The 20,748-nt window shown below is 40.4% G+C and overlaps 1 protein-coding gene across 1 annotated transcript in view; it reads right to left on the reverse strand.

The window, feature by feature from the left end:
* TAF5 (TATA-box binding protein associated factor 5) overlaps positions 1-20,748 on the reverse strand; it is a 42,697-nt gene that overhangs the window by 15,254 nt on the left and 6,695 nt on the right. The window contains exons 3-7 of the mRNA XM_030202808.1: positions 18,213-18,528; positions 7,958-8,121; positions 4,873-5,008; positions 4,086-4,206; positions 582-711 (exon numbers count right to left, since the gene is read on the reverse strand). Coding sequence (XP_030058668.1) covers positions 582-711; positions 4,086-4,206; positions 4,873-5,008; positions 7,958-8,121; positions 18,213-18,528 — 867 coding nt within the window. The remainder of the gene's footprint in view (positions 1-581; positions 712-4,085; positions 4,207-4,872; positions 5,009-7,957; positions 8,122-18,212; positions 18,529-20,748) is intronic.

Raw genomic sequence — 20,748 nt, forward strand, 5'->3', positions numbered from 1 at the left:
ATATAAAAAAAAAAAAAAAGACAGCAACAAAATCTTGATCCAGTTTGCCAACTTAAAGCCCCTCTTTTAGTGGCCACTGGGGTCCATCCTTATTAGTTAGAAGTGTGATTGAACATTTTCCAGTATGTTCCTCACCAATCTGCCATAAAATTTGTTTCCAAGATCAGTTCCAACGCTGGCAGCAATCAGAATTCTTCAGTGCCAAGCATAAATTGATATAAAAACTACCACGTTCGTAAATGAAGGAACAATTATTTTCAAGTTTTGTTTTCTAAAAAATATTGTCAAACACTGAGAAATACCTACTAGGATTCTAATTACAAACCATCCAAGTGTAACCAAAGAATGGGTTTAGTCAGATTAAATCAATTTCCCTAGTGCAGCAGTCCTGAAATGCAACATTAATTTTAAACCACGGAAATAAATATTTGAATTTAAGTAACTGTTTTAAGCCATAATCTATAACAAAGCTAATTCCATTAACAAATCACAAGAACTGTGAACACCACTAATTTTTCTTTAGATCCAGAATTAGCTTTTAGTGAAAAATTATTTTTCATGTTATTCTGTTTGTATTTTACCTATCGGGACTGAAGCTGGTTCCATAGACGGGGCCACTGTGACCATGCAGAATCTTTGACTCACTTGCTGTCTTCTCATCCATGATCCTCTCTAAAACATCATCCGATTCTTTATCTATGAGACCGAGATCTGGAAAAGCCCATCAAGTATCATGTTTAGAGCTCTTAGACGTTATGGAAGGGCTTTATTTGCAACAAGATGGCGTTCACCAACAATAATGTGAACTGTTCTTAAAGAGTATGCTCTCTTTAAGAAAAAGGTGCCCTATTTACACATACTTTTGCCATACATTGTGAATGAAAAAAAATCTCTCTATATATAAAAGGCACCATCAACATTCTAAATGAAGCCTCCAGCCGGAAGTGTGAAGGGGGAGAGATATCCGGTTTCCCCATGAGTGTCTGCCCCGCCCTCGCTCTCTCTGTAACGCAAACAGTGAAGGAAAACACAGCAAAGCACGAAATCAAATCGCTCTCTCTGTAACAGTGAAGGACTCGGAGGGGGGAGGGGAGAGAGGGCAGAAGGCCTCACTATCTCTGTAACACAAACAGCACAGCAAGAAACTTAACACTGAAGGACTGGACTCTGAGGGGGAAGGGGGCGAGGGCAGAGGGCAGGGACACACACACTCCCGCATGCACACAGAAGAAAACCTTGCTAGCCCCCATTTCATTTGCATGAGAAACGGGGCTTTTTTACTAGTTCTGGAATGGAAAAAAAAAAAAAAAACCAACAACAATATTTTGGCTGCCCAGTCCCAGCAGACAGGCACAAAAATCGTTAACACCAGCAATAAATCGCTGTTTCAGTGCCAAAGTTTAAAACACACTAGCCTCTTGATAACGTTCAGCATAAAATCTGAAGCCAGTATGATGGCTCATGAACAGTGCCATGTACTGCCTGCAGAATGTGTTGAATTGAAATAGTAGCTCAGGCCTGAGCCAGCTGGGCATGCTGCAGATGCAGGCTCTTATTGCCCCAGCGGGAGTTATATGCATCAGGCAATGGCAACACTGGGCAATAATTTTATAGGCAATTGAGCATCTGCAAGTGCGTTTTACTTCCTCCAGCAGGCATTTATAAAATTGGATTGGGGATATAGGTGCATAAAAGAAGGGGCTGGGATGGCACCCCAACATAATAGCCTGGACAAAACAGCCTGTGTAACAAAACAGACCTTCACAAAAATAAGAAGTATAGTAAAAACTTTATTGAATGATGTAAGCAAATACCATCTATCTGTAATAAGCAACACTATTCAGTAAGAAAGCAGAACTGCTACAGATCTGTACACAAAAACTACAAACATGAAACAAGGAGTCACAGACCTATAGGCAAAAAACTGAACTGGAAAGTTGGAATCAGATTCAGTCGTCATACTGAAAATGCCCCTCCACTCTAATCAACTCACTCGTATATCATACACTCATACTCATCCCCACACCAGCAGAAATCTCTCTTATAATAATGTTTTTTTTTACACAGACTTACAAACATCGTTCTACAAAGAATATCATATATCAATTGATATCTTACAATAGAAACATAGCCATCCATTCTAAGCAATATTCACATCCTTCACAATTTCCATAAGTCTGGTGAGCCTACATACAGCAAAAATCATATAATTGATTCCCTGCTGAATTTATAGGAAAATAACTCACTACATTATTATAATAATTTCCGAAACACAGTAATTGAGAATTTATTCAGGGGAATAATTTCATCAAACTCAACCCTAAATCTTAATAAAATTGTTTTACTTCATTTCCTAGAGACTTACATGGAATTGAGTGGCAGAGTGCTATTTAAAAAAAAGTCCTCTCTCTAACACATCAAGGCCAAAAAGGTTTGGGAGCAGAAAGCCGTTCCTTCATCTGAAAACACATCTGCAAGAAAAGTCAGCACTCAATGTCAGAGAGCCTGAACTACCAAGGTATGCTACTGATGGTCAAGTAGGCTGCAGAAACTGGAATCAAGACCCATCTAGGATGGTAATCCATTTACCTCACGCTGGCTAAGGGAACCTGAAAGGGAAACTGTGAGAGTGCCTATTCCGATGATCCTTGTGGGTTTAATGAACCCTTTGAGTGAGAAGGATGGAGGAGCGAGGAGTTTGGAGTTAAGAATGCTGTCAAATGTCTTGAAGGTTAATAGTGACAGTTCATAGAAAAGATGATATTGACCCTACATGTCCCTCCAATTATCGCCCCATCTCACTTCTCCCTTTCCTCTCCAAATTACTTGAGCGTGTCGTTCACCGCCGTTGTCTTGACTTTCTCTCTTCCCAACCTATTCTTGACCCACTTCAATCTGGTTTTCACCCTCTTCACTCTACTGAAACTGCACTTACTAAAGTCTATAATGATCTGCTTCTAGCTAAATCCAGAGGTCTCTATTCCATCCTCATCCTTCTTGACTTATCCGCTGCTTTCGACACTGTTGACCATACCTTACTCCTTGATACACTGTCCTCGCTTGGATTCCAGGGCCCTGTTCTTTCCTGGTTCTCTTCCTACCTCCACATTCCTCCCCGTGAACTCTGCTCTCTTAACAAATCTCTCTTATCGTCCCCCTTCTCCTCCACTGCTAACTCCAGACTTCGTTCCTTTTATCTTGCAGCACCTTATGCCTGGAACCGTCTTCCTCAAGCCATACGTCTACCTGTTTTTAAATCTATGCTGAAATCCCACCTTTTCACTTCTGCCTTTGGCTCCTAACCACTACTCATTCACCCTCCTCCTCTCTACCCATTAATTCCCTTGCCCGTTAATGTCTTGTCTGTCTGTTCTACCTAGACTGTAAGCTCTTTGAGCAGGGACTTTATGTCAAATGTTCAGCGCTGCGTGCGTCTGGTAGCGCTATACAAATGCTATTAGTAGTAGTCTTTTAGGTCAGAAAAGCAAGTTCTTGACTGTGAACCTAGAGTAAAGAAGAGATTCCCAACATCTGGAATGGGAAGAGCCCTGTACAGGAAGGAGGAACCCCAGACAAGGAAAGCAGAAAGAAAAAGTTTAAAGTTCCAAATATTCTTTTCATAGTGAAATAACAGTATCTGACTTTTAATTACCTAGTAAAAACATTTGTTAGCTAGACTGGACCATCTCGCGAGCCCAGAAAGTAAGTGTGAGTGTGTGTGAGTGAGTGAGAGTGTGAATGTGTGAGTGTGAGTGTGTGTGTGTCCCCCCCCCCCCCCATGGCTTACTAGAAGGGCCCCTAAAACCTTGTTTATCAAGTTCTACTATATATGAGAATGAAAAATAAAAATAACTCTGCAATCAGGCTGTATTAAAAGCATCTCTTCTTCCAAGCATCACTGAAATATTTGGTTTTCCACAAAGAAACTGTAATGAGCACTGCTGTTCCTGTGAATTATCAGAAAGGCTGAAATCAAGACCCTTTGAACTCTTGAGGCTACATCCCTAGTAGATAGTGAGACAATAAGCACGTATCCAATTACAAGCAACACAATTCATTTTTATTGTAGAAGGAAGAGCCATTACCTGAAGCTGCTTTCACACTGCGCAGCTTCTTCGGCGTCACAGTCCACACTCTAACAGTAGAGTCCGCAAAGCCGCCTGCCAGCAGGCTGGAATCATCTGTCAGGTCCACTGCAGTCAGGCCCTGACGACAGAAAATAAAGTTTACAGAATGACTATGATGGCAACTGATGTTTACAAGCCAAGGAAGCTCTTGCATAGCATGCAGGGGATCTATAACATGTTCTGCTCTAAGATGCTGGTTAGGGAGTAAAGAATAGCAAAGTACACAAGTGTGGAAGTGAACCAATTCCAAATGACCAGCCCAAAAGCCCAGTAGTAAGAGCACTGAAAAACAAAGTTTATTGGGACCCTGCAGGGGCCGTGTTTCGGCTGCTCTCCCAGAGCAGCAGGGGCGGTGGGGTGCTGGCAGTAGGCTGCTTCCCTAGTCTGGGAAGTGCTAGGCACCGGCAGCACGAACACCGGACGACTGGAATAGAGATAAGCTTCCCTGCTTTTTCAGTTCACATATTCCCAGTTTAGAAGGATGAATTATTTCAAAAGCAACAAAGGTTCTTTGTACACCTGTAGAAGAGGCTACTGCTGTTAAAAGACCCCTGAGGAAGGCTCTTTAGCTGAAACACGGACCGTGTAGGGTCCCAATAAACTTTGTTTTTTTGTGCTCTTACTACTGGGCTTTTGGGCTGGTCATTTGGAATTGGTTTACTTCCAACCTTTTGTACTTTGCTTTTTCTGGAAGACGTGTAAAGAATCTCACTACAGCATCTGCAGCAGCACAGCTGGAACTAACCTGGTAAGCATTAAGGAACGTGTAGAAACAGATGGAAGGCAAGCAGTCTGGACCTAGGCGCACCCGTTTGGTGGCTTCCTTCATGTTCATTATTTTGTCTAGCTTGTCAGAGTCTTTCAGCTCTGGCAGTGGGATTCTACAAAGAGAAAACAAATCTTAGGCAATATGCTTTAGCTTTGCTATACTGCAGAACTTCTGTCTCTTATTAATAAACAGCTGAAATCTTAAAATCAGGCAATTCAGAAAACTCAAACCTTCTAGTCTTAAAATAATGCCATACACTGCCTAAACATGGCTACTATGTGACAAAAGGAGCTGGAATAACACCTTGCTGGACTATGTATAGCCATCTATACATCTGTCTGTATTATTTTAGATTGTAAGCTCTATTGAGCAGGGGCTGTCTCTCTGTGTCAGGTGTAGCGCTGCGTGCGTCTGGTAGCGCTATACAAATGCTAATAATAATAATATAATATAAAATCTGAGATTTGTAGACCTCACTACTCTCAGAGAAAGAAGTTCAAGGCGGTGAACAAGACAAGAAAACTCAAAATAGCATGAGGAGATACAAGAATTAAAACAATCTAAAATTTATCAAATGTCAAATTTTTTTACCTCAATTGCATGTAATTAAGCTCAGAACGAATACCAGAGGAAGCGCATTCCAAATCGTAATAGCTCAAAATGAAAACACAGCCTCAAAATGACATTTAAATCAAATACCATTAAATGCAGAAAGTTTTAATATAAAATTATCCCGCAACCGAGAAGAAAAAAAAAAAGAAAAAGGTCTGGAAAAGATTCAATAAGCAACTCAGATGTACTACAGTTTAAAACATGAAAAATCACACAAACAGATTTAAAAAAAATAATATGTGACTTGAGAGAAAGCCATTGTAATTTTCTAGCATTTCGAGATACTCTTTCATATTTTTTGAACCTAAAAGCCAAACGTACAGCTATATTTTGAATCATCTGTAAAATTACATAAAAGCCTACCACTCAATCTAACACAAAGGGAATTACAATAGTCCAAATGAGACAATACCAACATCTGGACCAATACAGCAAAATGTGACCTAAGAAAATGCAATTGCGAAGCGCTAATATTAAAAAAAGGTCTAAAATTCTTTGGGGTAAAGAACCAAGGTACTTAAGATATCAACAAGAACCCAGGTTGTGGAATGGACTTACTGGAAAATATGAGACAGGTTCACCCTCCACTACTCTTGAAGTCACACAATGGCCAAGCATGAAGTATCCCTTGCCAAGCAGAAATCTTCATATCATAATTCTGACTCATTCTGCATTGATTTATGCACTGTTCACTTTATATTATGAATTGATGTGAAGGAACTCTGGCAGGGTGCCATGTAAACTCTATTGATAACCAAAGACTCCGCACATGAAGCTCCAAGGTGACAATGTACAGAGAAATAGCCAACAGTTGTTGGAAGATAAATGCTAGGAGATCACTCTCTTGAGCATTCTTGAGTACTTTTAACAAAATTGTCTAAATTCAAAACATGTGAAGAAAATGTATAAAGGGGCAGATAACCCCTCATTTCAAGGTCTCTACATTAATCTCCCTTGCCCTGCATTGATTGGAAGGACTAAAATGGAAAGATTATTCCGGGAATCATGGACAAAAACAGTAAAAGGAAAATTTATATGTAGTATTTATGGAACTATACCAGGAATCAAACTGGATAGACCAGATACATTATACAGTTCTTATTTTATGACCTATTCTCTTTCTAGTATTCACTGCAATAATGTGCTTTAATTCCTGGAACATGATCAATGAGGTTTACACTGCTGAGCTAGTCATGCTGTATTGTGTCCTGTTGTATAACAAAACCGACTATAATGACATGAGGAACACTGTTCACCCAGGAGAGAAAAAGATACATCATAATGCCAGAATCATTCCTTTACGTTTTATTTAGTTGTACTTTTCTTTGTGGTTTCTAAATTGTGCATTTGTGCATATAGAAGGCAAATGCACAAAAAAGTCACAACTAACAAAAATGTAAGAAAAAAAAATACATGCTAGAATAAATTTTTTATCTCCTGGCTGAACTATAATCCCGATGCTACAGTAGCAAGTTTCACCCAATCTGTTTTAAATCTGTTACCTGTTAGTTTATGGAGGTACCTCTTGTCCCCAGTACTATTTGAAAAGGGAAATAAAATTTCCCTATTTACCTGTTCAGTCTCACTCATAAATTTACACAACTCTACCTCATTCCCTTCAGTTGCCTTTTCTCTAAGCTGAAGAACCCTTAATGTGTTGAGTTTTTTTTTCAAAGGGAATCATTCATCCCCTTTATCATTTTGGCTGCCCAGCTTTTTTTTTTTTTTTTTGAGATGGGGAGACAAGACCTGTTCACACTACTCAAGGTATGGTCCCTACCAAGGCATCAATACATAAGCATTATATTCTCCATTCCTTTCCATGTAATTCCTAACATTCTATTTTCATTTTTGACTGCCACTAGATACTCAGATGAGGATTTCTTTTTTCAAATATCACTTCACTGGTTTATATATATACTACGAAAGAAGGCCCGTTTCTCAGAGCAATGAAACGGGCGCTAGCTTTTTTTTTGGGGGGGGGGGGGGAGGGGGGTAACTCACATACGGAGAACAGTGGCGATTTTCCTGGGCCGCCCCATGGCTCATCGCGGTTGTAGCTGGTTCGTGCGCCGCCACTGTTGTTAGCGTTGTCGTAGCTCTGTGTGGGTGGCGATTTTCCTGGGCCACCCTCGACGTCATCGCGTTTTGACGCGAGGGCGGAGCACAGGTACAGTAATAAAAAACTCACCCTCAACGTTTGCTCCGCCCTCGATGTCATGACGTTTGACGCCAGGGCAGGGCCCGGTGGTTTCAACACCACGAACCTTCGAACCTGAAGGAACTGAAGTCAGTGGCTTGGCTTCACTGACGTCTGTGTCCTCAGAACGTTGAGGGTGAGTTTTATTATAGTAGATATGGACGCATATTTTCAAAGCACTTAGGCTTACAATTTTCAAAGCACTTAGGCTTACAAAGTTTGTAACCTTGGAAGTGCAGCAGGAGATACCTGTTTTGTGGAGGTGCATGAGGATCTTGTTTCTTGCTTTTTGATCCCATGCTGTCTTTTTTAGGTTTTTTCTTCTTTGGTTTCCCTTCTTCATTTTCCCCTTCTTCATCTTCATCATCTGGAGGCAACTCGATTTCTGGCTCTTTCAATAATCCAAAGAAAACCTAGAGCAATTTGAGAAGGAAAATATACAAGTTTAAAAAATAATTAATCTACTGCTGTAGCATTAGTAATTTGGTGTGTGCCTCTTTGAAAGTATGAAAAGGGGGACAAAGATTGTCTGATTCTGGGTATACAACTGCACTGTATGCAGTTTTGGTCACCTCAACACCAGAAAAAAACAAAAAACAAAAAAACAAAGATATATTAGAACTAAAACAAAGATATAGAAAAGCCAATTCAAATGTTGAAGGGGATGGATGTTTTCCTACGAAGAAAGGTTAAACAAGTTAGGGATCTTCAGCTTGGAGAACAGACGGCTGAGAGCAAATATGACAAAGATTTATAAAATCACGGGGGGGGGGGGGGGGAAACGAGTGAATACGGAACAATTGTTTACCAAATGGTACTAAGATGAGGGGACACACCATGAAATTAATAAGTAGCATAATTAAAAACAAGTTTCTTAAACAGAAATATTTCATAAATCAGCTTGACCAAAAGTAGAGTCACTCGAACAGGCTCAGTCAGTAGTTTCTTGTAAACATATGAACTAAAGCCCAATTTGCTGCTTTACAAATGTCTTCCGTGGACGCATACTGCAATTGTGCTGCTGTTGCTACTTTAACCCTTATTTGGCAAGCTGCAACTTTACCAGGCAAATAAGCATCATCATATTTACAGCAAAAAAAATGTGAAAGAGGGTCCTTTTAGCAACTAGAATTCCAACTAGAGTGGAGGAGTGGCCTAGTGGTTAGGGTGGTGACCTCTGGTCCTGGGGAACTGAGTTCGATTCCCACTTCAGGCACAGGCAGCTCCTTGTGACTCTGGGCAAGTCACTTAACCCTTCATGGCCCAAGGTACAAATAAGTACCTGTATATACTATGTAAACCCCACAGAAAGGCGGCATATCAAGTCCCAGTTCCCTTTCCCTATTTCAGATTCTACATGGAATGTTGCTGCTATTAGAGATTCTAGATGGAATGTTGCTACTATTTGAGATTCTACATGGAATGTTAATGTTGCTATTCCACTAGCAACATTCCATGTAGAAGCCTGCCCTTGCAGCCACGCAGGCTTCTGTTTCTGTGAGTCTGACATCCTGCATGTACGTGCTGGCAGGCAGGAGAGCTGGAGCTGTAACACCCATGGACCCAGAAATGATCAGGCTGCAACCTTCAGCAGCACAGCAATTTGTATTTAGACGTCAAAACTTTGTTCAACAAAATAAAATGTCAATATTTAAATATTTAAAAAGAAAGCTACATGATTAATCCTAGATAATACAATTGACTGTGCAGTGTGGAAACCTAGAAATTGAAAAAAAAAAAAAAAGAATGACAGGAAATGTGAGACAGAAGTGGTTACCACATTACCAGAACAAAACCTAGAAATTACGTAGCTATGCTACAGAAATCGTATAGCTCTACAGCACAAACATTTACATTCATCTCTATGCAATTCCATTACCAATGAAATTAATCAAAATCATATTGCAAAGAGCTTTTGGTGCTCATTTTCCAAGCACATAGACTTGCAAAGTTACATAATAACCTACAGCTTTGTAAGTCTATGTGCTTTAAAAATGAGCCTATTAGTATCATAAAACAGCTATAGTTACAGTTAGAAGATCTGGTATTCTTTTAGATATAGTCAAGATGTATCTAAGTCTGCACAAGATATCTTTATTAAGTTGGTAAAGGAATTTAGAAAGAAGATTTTCCAGCAACCTATAAGATACAACAACATGAAATATCTTCCTGATATTGTTCAAACATAGAACTTTTTGTCACTTTAAAATGTTCTTTATTTCTATAAAGGACAGAGAGTTATGACATCTCATTAATACATTTGCAACTATTATTAACAAAGTACCAGTGTGGAGTCACTCTCTGAAACCTCAATTTACTCATACAGGCACTGATAATGTAAAGAAATTAGCATTTTCAGATTCAGTACAATTTTTCACCTTAAGAAAAGTGGTTTAAAGAAACAAATTTTTCTTATTAGAAGCCCACGGTGACACATTTGTTTTTTTTTTATCTTTAAATTTTTTTTATTATTATTATTATTATACTTTTAACATCTTTCATACAAAACTTTTTTCAATTATGACAATAACAAGGGTAAATGATATATGAATTACAAAACCACAAAGCAAATACATCCTGCACACCTGTCTCAACTTTGGCCTTCTTAACCTTTCCCATTAATACATAACCATATCGAACCGGTGAAATTTTTATGATTTATTCCCCCCCCCCCCCCCCAATAACTTCAAACTCCTCAACACCCTAAGAATGCCCTGTGGTTTCTTGAGGACAAGCTCCCCAACACCCCCCCTCTCTCCCTTATGACCTCCCCTCCCTCCCCCCATCAACACACGTGTCCCCCCAATTTACATCCCCTCCATTTCAACTACGACAGTGACACATTGTGTGGAATTGCCCAGTAACAACTGCAGACAAATACGGAGGGACATCTGTGCACAGGGATTTGTGTGCCAATGAAAGAACTTTGAACTTAATCCGGTACGGTATAGGAAGCAAACGGAGTTTAATGAATAAGGGAGTAACTTGGTCAAACAAGTGAGCGCGGAACAAAAAGAAATGAGCGGCTGTATTATGCACTGACTGAAGCCACTTAATGTAGGATAGAGCAATGCATGCATATGCTATATTATAATCAAGCTTAGAGGTTAACAAAGCATGAGTAAAGGTATACAAGGAAGAAAAATCTAGTTTTCTATGAAATGAGCTATCCTTTGTGATTCCTGGGTGGGGGGGGGGGGGGGTGGTATCAGAAGTCAGAAGCTGGTTTAATATTAATCTAAGTATGTCAAGCTTCTGACTTTTGATAACCCCCCCTCAGGAATCACTAAGGATAGCAAATGGACCAAATGTTGCCCAGCTGGCTGATAGCCATGTTGTTTCTCAATTACTCCTGATTAGCATACCTATGTCCTCTCTGGGCATCTGGGAGCAGGGGTCTCTAAGAACAAAGGAAGCCAGACAGAGAGGCTCCATAACGAGGGACTTCAAAGGTAAAACCTGTGAAAATGGTCACCTTCCTTGCATCAAGGAAATTAAACTGGAGTTTGGTTGGGAAGGAAAGAGGTTATTTGATCCCTTTCTGTTCCTGAGGGGGGGGGGGGTATCAGAAGTCAGAAGCTGGTTTCATATTAATCTAAGTATGACAAGCTGGTTTCATATTAATCTAAGTATGTCCAGCAATCCTGACAGCACTCACTGCAGTGTATGCTACTTCTCTCCGCCTCTCTGTGGGCCACATTCATCTGCTTTGGTAAGTTTTTTTTAAAGTTAAAATAGCTTTTTTTCTGGTGTGTGTGTGTTTGTTTGGAATAATGAGCAGGTGGGGGCAAGCAGAAAAAATAAGTAGCTTTTTGAGAGGGGTCTTTCGAACAAATCACAAATAATGTGGAAAAAAATGTGTGGCGGGGGGCAGTAAACTGTGTGGCTGGGGGGGTGGAGCCGTGAAAAATTGCTCAGACACTAAGGGTGCCATGAACTGAAAAAGTTTGGGAACCACTGCACTAGAGACAGTCAGGCTCCTTGGAGTCCTGCAGAACTTGCCTGTCTCTCACTAGTAAAATAGCACCCCCCACTGGCAGAACTGTAGGTGGAGGACTCCCACTCAGCTTACAGGAAATAGTGATGAAAGGATAAGTTTCAGTACTCTACCCAGATTAAAACCCTAGTTGTCTTGCGTAAAGAAATGTGTGTTCAATGTATGAAATTTGTTGCTCAAATACTCTCTCAGTTAACTTAAATTAAAAAAAAAAAAAAAAAGGTTGGGGTTTGATCTATGGGTCCACTGGAAATAATGATGGACCTTTAAATTCAGGCAAAATATGGCTGTGAAGATGAGAAACATCCAGTAGACAAACTCTGGGAAATCAGTAACAGGACCAATGGGAGAAGGTCATAAGACGGCAATTGAAGCCATGGAGAACGGACAGGATCCAGAGAACAAATGGTTATTTTCATAATAGAAAATAGCTTTCCTAAGGAAGTCAGGGAAGGTATTTCAAATGAGGATAGGGAGGAGGAGACTAATACTGTAGGAGAACTTGACATAAGAGCACTCCCAGGGGTTTAAAAAAAAGCTCATATGGACGGAGATAATGGCAATCAACAAAGTAACATAGTAGATGACGGCAGAAAAAGACCTGCATAGTCCATCCAGTCTGCCCAACAAGATAAACTCATATGTGTATACCTTACCTTGATTTGTACCTGTCTTTTTCAGGGCACAAACCGTATAAGTCTGCCCAGTACTATCCCCTCCTCCCAACCACCAGCCCCGCCTCCCACCACCGGCTCTGGCACAGACCGTATAAGTCTGCCCAGCACTATCCCCGCCTCCCAACCACCAGCCCCGCCTCCCCCCACTGGCTCTGCCACCCAATCTCGGCTAAGCTCCTGAGGATCCATTCCTTCTGCACAGGATTCCTTTATGTATATCCCACGCATGTTTGAATTCCATTACTGTTTTCATCCACCACCTCCCGCGGGAGGGCATTCCAAGCATCCACCACTCTCTCTGTGAAAAAATACTTCCTGACATCTTTTTTGAGTCTGTCCCCCTTCAATCTCATTCCATGTCCTCTCGTTCTACCGCCTTCCCATCTCTGGAAAAGATTTGTTTGTGGATTAATATCTTTCAAATATTTGAACGTCTGTATCGTATCACCCCTGTTCCTCCATTCCTCCAGGGTATACATGTTCAGGGTCAGCAAGTCTCTCCTCATACGTCTTGGAACGCAAATCCCATACCAATCTCGTAGCTTTTCTTTGCACCGCTTCAATTTTTTTTTACATCCTTAGCAAGGTACGGCCTCCAAAACTGAACACAATACTCCAGGTGGGGCCTCACCAACGACTTGTAAAGGGGCATCAACACTTCCTTTCTTCTGCTGGTCACACCTTTCTCTATACAGCCTAGCAACCTTCTCGCTACGGCCACCGCCTTGTCACACTGTTTCGTTGCCTTCAGATCCTCGGATACTATCACCCCAAGATCCCTCTCCCCCTCAGTACATATCAGACTCTCACCGCCTAACACATAAGTCTCTTGTGGGTTTCTACTCCCTAAGTGCATCACTTTGCATTTCTTCGCATTGAATTTTAATTGCCAAACCTTAGACCATTCTTCTAGCTTCCGCAGATCCTTTTTCATGTTTTCCACTCCCTCCCGGGTGTCCACTCTGTAACAAATCTTAGTATCATCCGCAAATAGGCAAACTTTACCTTCTAACCCTTCGGCAATGTCACTCACAAATATATTGAACAGAATCGGCCCCAGCACCGATCCCTGAGGCACTCCACTACTCACCTTTCCCTCCTCCGAGCGAACTCCATTTACCACCACCCTCTGTCGTCTGTCCATCAACCAGTTCCTAATCCAGTTCACCACTTCGGGACCTATCTTCAGCCCATCGAGTTTATTTAAAAGCCTCCTGTGGGGAACCGTGTCAAAAGCTTTGCTAAAATCTAAGTAGATTACGTCTATAACATATCGATGATTCAATTCTCCAGTTACCCAATCAAAGAATTCAATGAGATTCGTTTGGCACAATTTCCCTCTGGGAAAACCATGTTGTCTCGGATCTTGCAACTTATTGGCTTCCAGGAAATTCACTATCCTTTCCTTCAGCATCGCTTCCATTACTTTTCCAATAACCGAAGTGAGGCTTACCGGCCTGTAGTTTCCAGCTTCTTCCCTAACACCACTTTTGTGAAGAGGGACCACATCCGCCGTTCTCCAATCCCTCGGAACCTCTCCCGTCTCCAAGGATTTATTAAACAAATCTTTAAGAGGACCCACCAGAACCTCTCTGAGCTCCCTCAATATTCTGGGGTGAATCCTGTCTGGTCCCATGGCTTTGTCCACCTTTAGCTTTCCAAGTTGTTCATACACACTTTCTTCCGTGAACGGTGCTATATCCACTCCATTCTCAAATGTACTTTGCCAGTCCCTCGTGGTCCTTCTCCAGGATTTTCTTCAGTGAAAACAGAATAAAAGTATCTACATAGATAATGATGAAGAAAAAGCCAATTCCATTTCAATCTTAGACTAAAAGTGACAGAGCCTCAGCAGAAGGCATGGCTGATGAGCAATTGGTCAAGGAACCACTTGTGAAATTGGAGAAAAGTGGGGAAAAAAAGGCTTCTTTAATGGATTTGAGAAAGTCATAATTAAATGAGTAAAAAAAAGATTTATTATTATTATTTTTTTTACAATACTTAAGTGATACACATAAAACCACTGATGATCTTAGACAGAGCCCCATTTGTAAAGAACTCGCAGGGCTGAAAGTGGAAGAAGTCATAGGAGTGGATGAAAACATGGAATACATTCCACGATACTAAGAGAGTTCACAGAAGATCTGGCAGGTCCTCTGAAGGATACATTTAACGGATCACTGGAGACAGGAGAGGTTCCACATGAATGGAGAAAGGCAGATGTTATCCCTCTTCACTAAAGTGGTAAGAAAGAAGAGGTGAGACACTACAGGCTGTAAACCTCACCTCAGTGGTGGCAAAAGTATTGGAAGAGGAAGGAAAGAGAGTCAACTTTTTACAATCCAGCTGGCTGAATGAACCAAAGCAACAAGGTTTATCCACGGACTGATCATACCAAATGAATTTTACTGATTTCCTCAGCTGAGTGACCAGAGAGCTAAATGGCCTATGCTAGATATGTTGTACTTGAATTTCAGAAAAGCCTTTTATATGATTCCTCATAGGAGACTTAAAAATAAACTGAGTAGCACGGCAACAAGTCCTAAGGTGGCCAACTGGACCAAAAAACTGGTTGACAGAGGGTAGTGGTAAATGGCAATCAAATGGAACAAAGAAAGGTGAACACTGGAGTCCCACACTAAACCACAGTGACTGAGTGCCTATAACTGCAGACTACACAACAAACATTTGCAGTCACTCTGCTCGTTAGAATGATTTATGCACCCTATTATCAGAAAAAGAAACCTCAGTAACCCTCCTGGAAGACTATGGTGCTGTCATCCATATACAAGTCCCTTTATTTTTCACTGGTCTCTTAAAAAAAAAAATCTCTATTACTATAACCAACAAACTTCCATCGAGGAACACTTACTGCTCTGCTCTCTCGACCCAATATACATCAAGTGTCATTTAACCACTGTCAAACTCTACCAAAATTGCAGAAAGCTTTTGTTCACCGTATTCTACAAAAAAAAAAAAAAAATCCAGTCAAAAAGTCTGCAATTTAAAAATCCACCATGCTTCACAGTGTTGTAACATCTTGACACGATCTCCTCTCCGCTTATGGGGTGACACTATCGATCACAGAACATCATAATTCTTCAAATGTCTGTTTAAACTGCTCACAGAGATTTACTGAAGGTTCATTATAATCTTCTTTTTAATATTAGATTTATGTTCCAACATTCTGATTTTTAACATTCTTAAAGTCATCCCTATGCACATTTTCTGGCATGGACACACAACTGCAAAAACAATTACTACAAAATTTCAAAAAATATTTCTTTCCAACACATGGATTAACAAACGCTTTGACTGGTAGAGTGGTACTGCATACACTACACATGCCACACTTAAAATGCCCAATCATCCCCGCTATCTTCTTACTCTTCACTTCAGGTAATACTGCCAGACTCAAAAAGTCCTTCAAATTCCTATCCCGTGCCAATGCAATCTGTAACGTTGATGCACTAAATGTTGGATAAAGTTTAAGAATATCTCATCTGTTCCTAACAATTTGAGCTATTGCTTCTCCAAGAGCAGAATATTTTAAACACACACATATGCATAAGCCTCACCAGATACAACTATATTGGAACTTTTCTAATTTGCCTATTTTAATTTCACCCTAATTTACAGAACATTTATTTTGTCATGATATCATTATGTTATGTTACAACTATTTATCCATTTCTTATTTACATAATCTTACTATGCATCTTAATAGTAAGAAATTCTTCTTCGTTAATATGATATTCTTATGCACCTTATCTGTTTCTATATTTTGACTTCTTATTCCATCAATGTAATTGTTGTTGAATTGTGAGCCACATTGAGCCTGCAAATGGGTGGGAAAATGTGGGATATAAATGCTGCAAATAAATAAATAAAATATTGTCAGACTCTACAGATTGTCCCAATATAGATAAAAGCAGATCCCTGTCGTTATAGAGTGCTCTCTTCTAAAAAGAGTTTGAAAAACGTTTATAATATCTTCACTTCTAGTTTGTCCATCAAGTCAAGTGCCTGTATTTTAAAATCTTTTAAGATTTGAACAGTTTCTTTTTATCTTTAACATTTGGTAAAAAGGGAAACTTTTATATGTTGTGGATGACAACTGTTGTAAAAAAGGATAATATTTCTGTCTGTAGTTTTTTCCAAATGTTTTCATCACAAAATTACCATCGATTTGAGATACTTCTATATCTAAAAAGCTATTAGTAAAATATGAAAAATGATCCACAAATTGGATGGTGTATCACAATTATAACCAACCAACAAAGTGATAAGAACCCATTCACAGATCCCGTCCACAACATAAACATGCCATCAATATATCTCCTTAATCCTAATAAGGGATATATATATAATAGGAGGTACCTAAAACATTACATAAGTACATAAGTAATTCCACACTGGGAAAAGACCAAGGGTCCATCGAGCCCAGCATCTTGTCCACGACAGCGGCCAATCCAGGCCAAGGGCACCTGGCAAGCTTCCCAAACGTACAAACATTCTATACATGTTATTCCTGGGATTTTGGATTTTTCCAAGCCCGTTTAGTAGCGGTTTATGGACTTGTCCTTTAGGAAACCGTCCAACCCCTTTTTAAACTCTGATAAGCTAACCGCCTTCACCACATTTTCCGGCAATGAATTCCAGAGTTTAATTACACGTTGGGTGAAGAAAACTTTTCTCCGATTTGTTTTAAATTTACTATACTGTAGTTTAATCGCATGCCCCCTAGTCCTAGTATTTTTGGAAAGCTTGAACAGACGCTTCACATCCACCTGTTCCACTCCACTCATTATTTTATATACCTCTATCATGTCTCCCCTCAGCCGTCTCTTCTCCAAGCTGAATAGTACTCCTGTTCTATATAAATTACAAAATCTTTATTAGTGAAAACAAACCAGTGCATTAAAAGAATTACCAAATAGTATCCCTGCAACTCACTCACACTGCCATCCACACCAGACTTATACCCTGATCACATATGTAAATCCCACAAAGAACACTGAACAAAAACCCTAAATTGCAGTTTCTTCAGTCTCTGTGTATCATCAGAGCACAATCTCAATAAAGATCAGTCAGTGAGCCCTAAAAAAACACAAGGGCACACAAAACTCAGTTCTTAATAATTGTAGCAGATATTGAACATTGCTGATCTTTGTATCCAACAAGTTCTCAAGTGAAGAAAGAAAAAAACTTCACTGCAATATAAAGCCACTGTTCTTATCCCTGTGATAAAAAAAAACCACCCTGTGGCGGTATAGATGGAACAGGGGAAACAAAATAAAACGTTTGAAGGGTAAGAGAGAAAAATGGGAGTGGAGAAATAGGTGGGAATGCTGAAAGATAAGTGATGCTAATAAAGGGAAGAGATACTGGTGCTGATAAGAGAAATAAAGAGAATAAGGAGAAAGAGGGAACTTGGTCCCTGGTAGCAGCACTTGCAGAAGTATAGGAGCAATCTGACCATTGTTTCACTATCCCTGCAGAAAGGTCTTAAACATATTTATAAGTACTGTAGTATTTTTTGGATGTTAACAAAATTTAAGACATATTTTAAGCTATACTATATATTTAACTGGCTTAATACACACCAAGCATGTTGATATGTAATAACAGTTTAAGGAAACATGCATGAAAATTCACATATATGTCATCCTTTTCATCCCCAAATTTTTGTATTTTAACCCTTTACAACTCAAGGTGTATTAGAATATTTTAAAACTTCAAATTAAAAACTGGCCGTTATATGTTCTCTAATTCAAGTTGTTTCGTTAGTATCAAAATGACTCATCCACCCAACAGGGATGGCGATTACCTTGGCTTTATTAGCTTCCCGTTTTGCCTCTCCTGCCAAGCTTCCCACCATGGCATCTATCTGTTGCTTGCTGCGAGGCATCCCATCAAAGATGTCTATATAGAGGTGCTCTTGCACAATGCTCCAGATCTGGTTGTTCTGCCGCTCTTGGAGGTGCCTTTTCAGAAGTTGGTAAGAGTCACGAGAAATTCGCAGTACAAATTTGCTTGTCCGGAAGTCCAACATTGTCTCATTACCTCTCATATGCTCCTGTTTTGTAAGACCAGCAAGCACCCTCAGGTCATCTTGATAGTAGCACTCTTGATCACCGTGAAATCTAGTTTGCAAAACAGAGAAAAATAAAAAGCAGATGTTTATCCATAAATTAAATTAAATAGCAGAGCATCCATTTCCAAGATTCTCTTATCCTATCATCAAGAAGGTAAACACACCTGCAGATTGTTTCTGAAATGCACAAATCAGTGGCGTAGCTACGTGGGGCCTGAGGGGGCCGGGGCCCCCGCAGATTCACCCCAGGACCCCCCTCCCGGCGAACCCGCCCCCGCCGCCGCCTACCTTTACTTTTGCTGGCGGGGGATCCCACTCCCCGCCAGCCGACGTCTTCTCACTCCTTCCTGCACTTCAATTTGTTTGCTGACGTCCTGCACGTACGTGCAGGACGTCAGCAAACAAATTGAAGAGCGGGAAGCGACTAAAAAGAAGACGTCGGCTGGCGGGGAGTGGGATCCCCCGCCAGCAAAAGTAAAGGTAGGCTGCAGCGGCGGCGGGTTCGCGGCGGGAGGGGGGCGGCAATGTCGGCGGTGGGGGGGCGGCGCCGGGGGGAGGGCTAAAATGTGCCCCCTCCCCCGGGCTCTGGACCCCTCTCCCACGGAAGGCTGGCTACGCCCCTGGCACAAATGTTCTGTTGGAACGATCAACAGATCACCTGCAACACTCCCCCCCCCCCCCCCCCAAAAAAAAAAAAAAAAAGTTTCCTGTGGATTGGATGTGCCACAAAATGCCAATTACTGCCCAGTATTAAAATGTTAAGTCCCAGATGCTGTATCCTTGGGTTGGCTATTTCCTTAAGATTTCTATAGCTATAGCATTATTTCTTGGCTGCCGAATGCTCCGTCCCATTTCCTGATCTTCCAGCCCACTTGGAACTTTCTCATAAAATGTCAGTGAGCAGGATTACAGTTAGATATATGAAGCTGCCATGCCATGGGAGCTGGAAGTTTTCCCACGCAAGTCTCCCAAAAGCCCTATTTAGTGTTGTAGCTACAGTCTTCGGGCTAAAGGACATAAACCATGGTTTGCTTTGGAGCCAAGTAGAAGTGTGTTGTTAAACCTTCTGGTGAAACAGTTAATAACAACTCTTTCTTGGGAACTGTGAGCACCTTTAGCCCAAATAAAAACCAGGTTCAAGAAGTGAGTGTACCAACATGTCAAAATACCATGTGTAAATCTCTATTGCTAAAACCTATTTCAAAATGTTTTCAAAGCTACTGCGTGTAAAACAATGTTGAACTTTTCCTAAAGTGCAAAGTTCATATTGCTTCAAGTTTAATATTATTCCATAAACCAACACAAAGTTGTGGCAGTCATAAAATCTATTGTGGACCAGAGTGTATGGCAAGGATGTATATGTATATATCCTTATCAAAAGGATCAGTCATAAATGACCTGACATCAAAACTCAACCAGAACAAGTTAACAAGTTAACTCCTGAAATGTGCTGTATATCCATTTACTTCTAATGTACTTCATATTTCTGTACTTTTAATTGTAATAATTAATATGTACTTCTCATTCTGGAAATGGTTACCGCCATTTCGGCATAATGTAAGCCACATTGAGCCTGCAAATAGGTGGGAAAATGTGGGATACAAATGCCGCAAATAAACACTATGATATTTCTTCAAATGAAACTGCGCTGCTAAAACACTCTTTCCAAAAGAAAACCTTTACCTACTATAGCATACATTTACTTCTATAAACTGGTACCTAAATGGCGTCTAAAAAAATAAGCACATCAAAAAAAAATGCTGAGTGCTATTCTTTAAACCGCACCTAAAGTTAGGCACGGTTTATAGAATCGGGCTAGGGAACGCGCCTACATTTAGGTGTGGCTGTTTAAGCCACTGAAAACCTGGTATAAATACCTGTGCCTAAATTAGGCGTGGTTCCTCTGAATTCTATAACCAAGCATGTAAATTTGAGGAATGCCCCCCTGCACGCCCACACACTTCCCATGGCCACGCCCCCTTTTCACCTACGCATATTAGAGTTTACACATGCCACCTTTCAGAATACACCTAAAAAGGTGCACACAAATTCCAATTATTGCTAATTGGCTGTTATTGGCCAATTATCAGTGCTGATTGGCTCGTTACTCAATTACACTGGGCACGTGCCCAATTTAATGAGGACAACTTCCCGCGCCATACATAGAGTCCAGGAGTAATTGTGTACATTAAGTTAAAGAATAATAGTACCTACATGCATAAATGCCAATTTGTGGCATTAAGTGAAGAAGAAATGTATTTGAAATCAG

This window comes from Microcaecilia unicolor, chromosome 5 (assembly GCF_901765095.1).
Source record: "Microcaecilia unicolor chromosome 5, aMicUni1.1, whole genome shotgun sequence".
Classification (NCBI taxonomy): domain Eukaryota; kingdom Metazoa; phylum Chordata; class Amphibia; order Gymnophiona; family Siphonopidae; genus Microcaecilia; species Microcaecilia unicolor.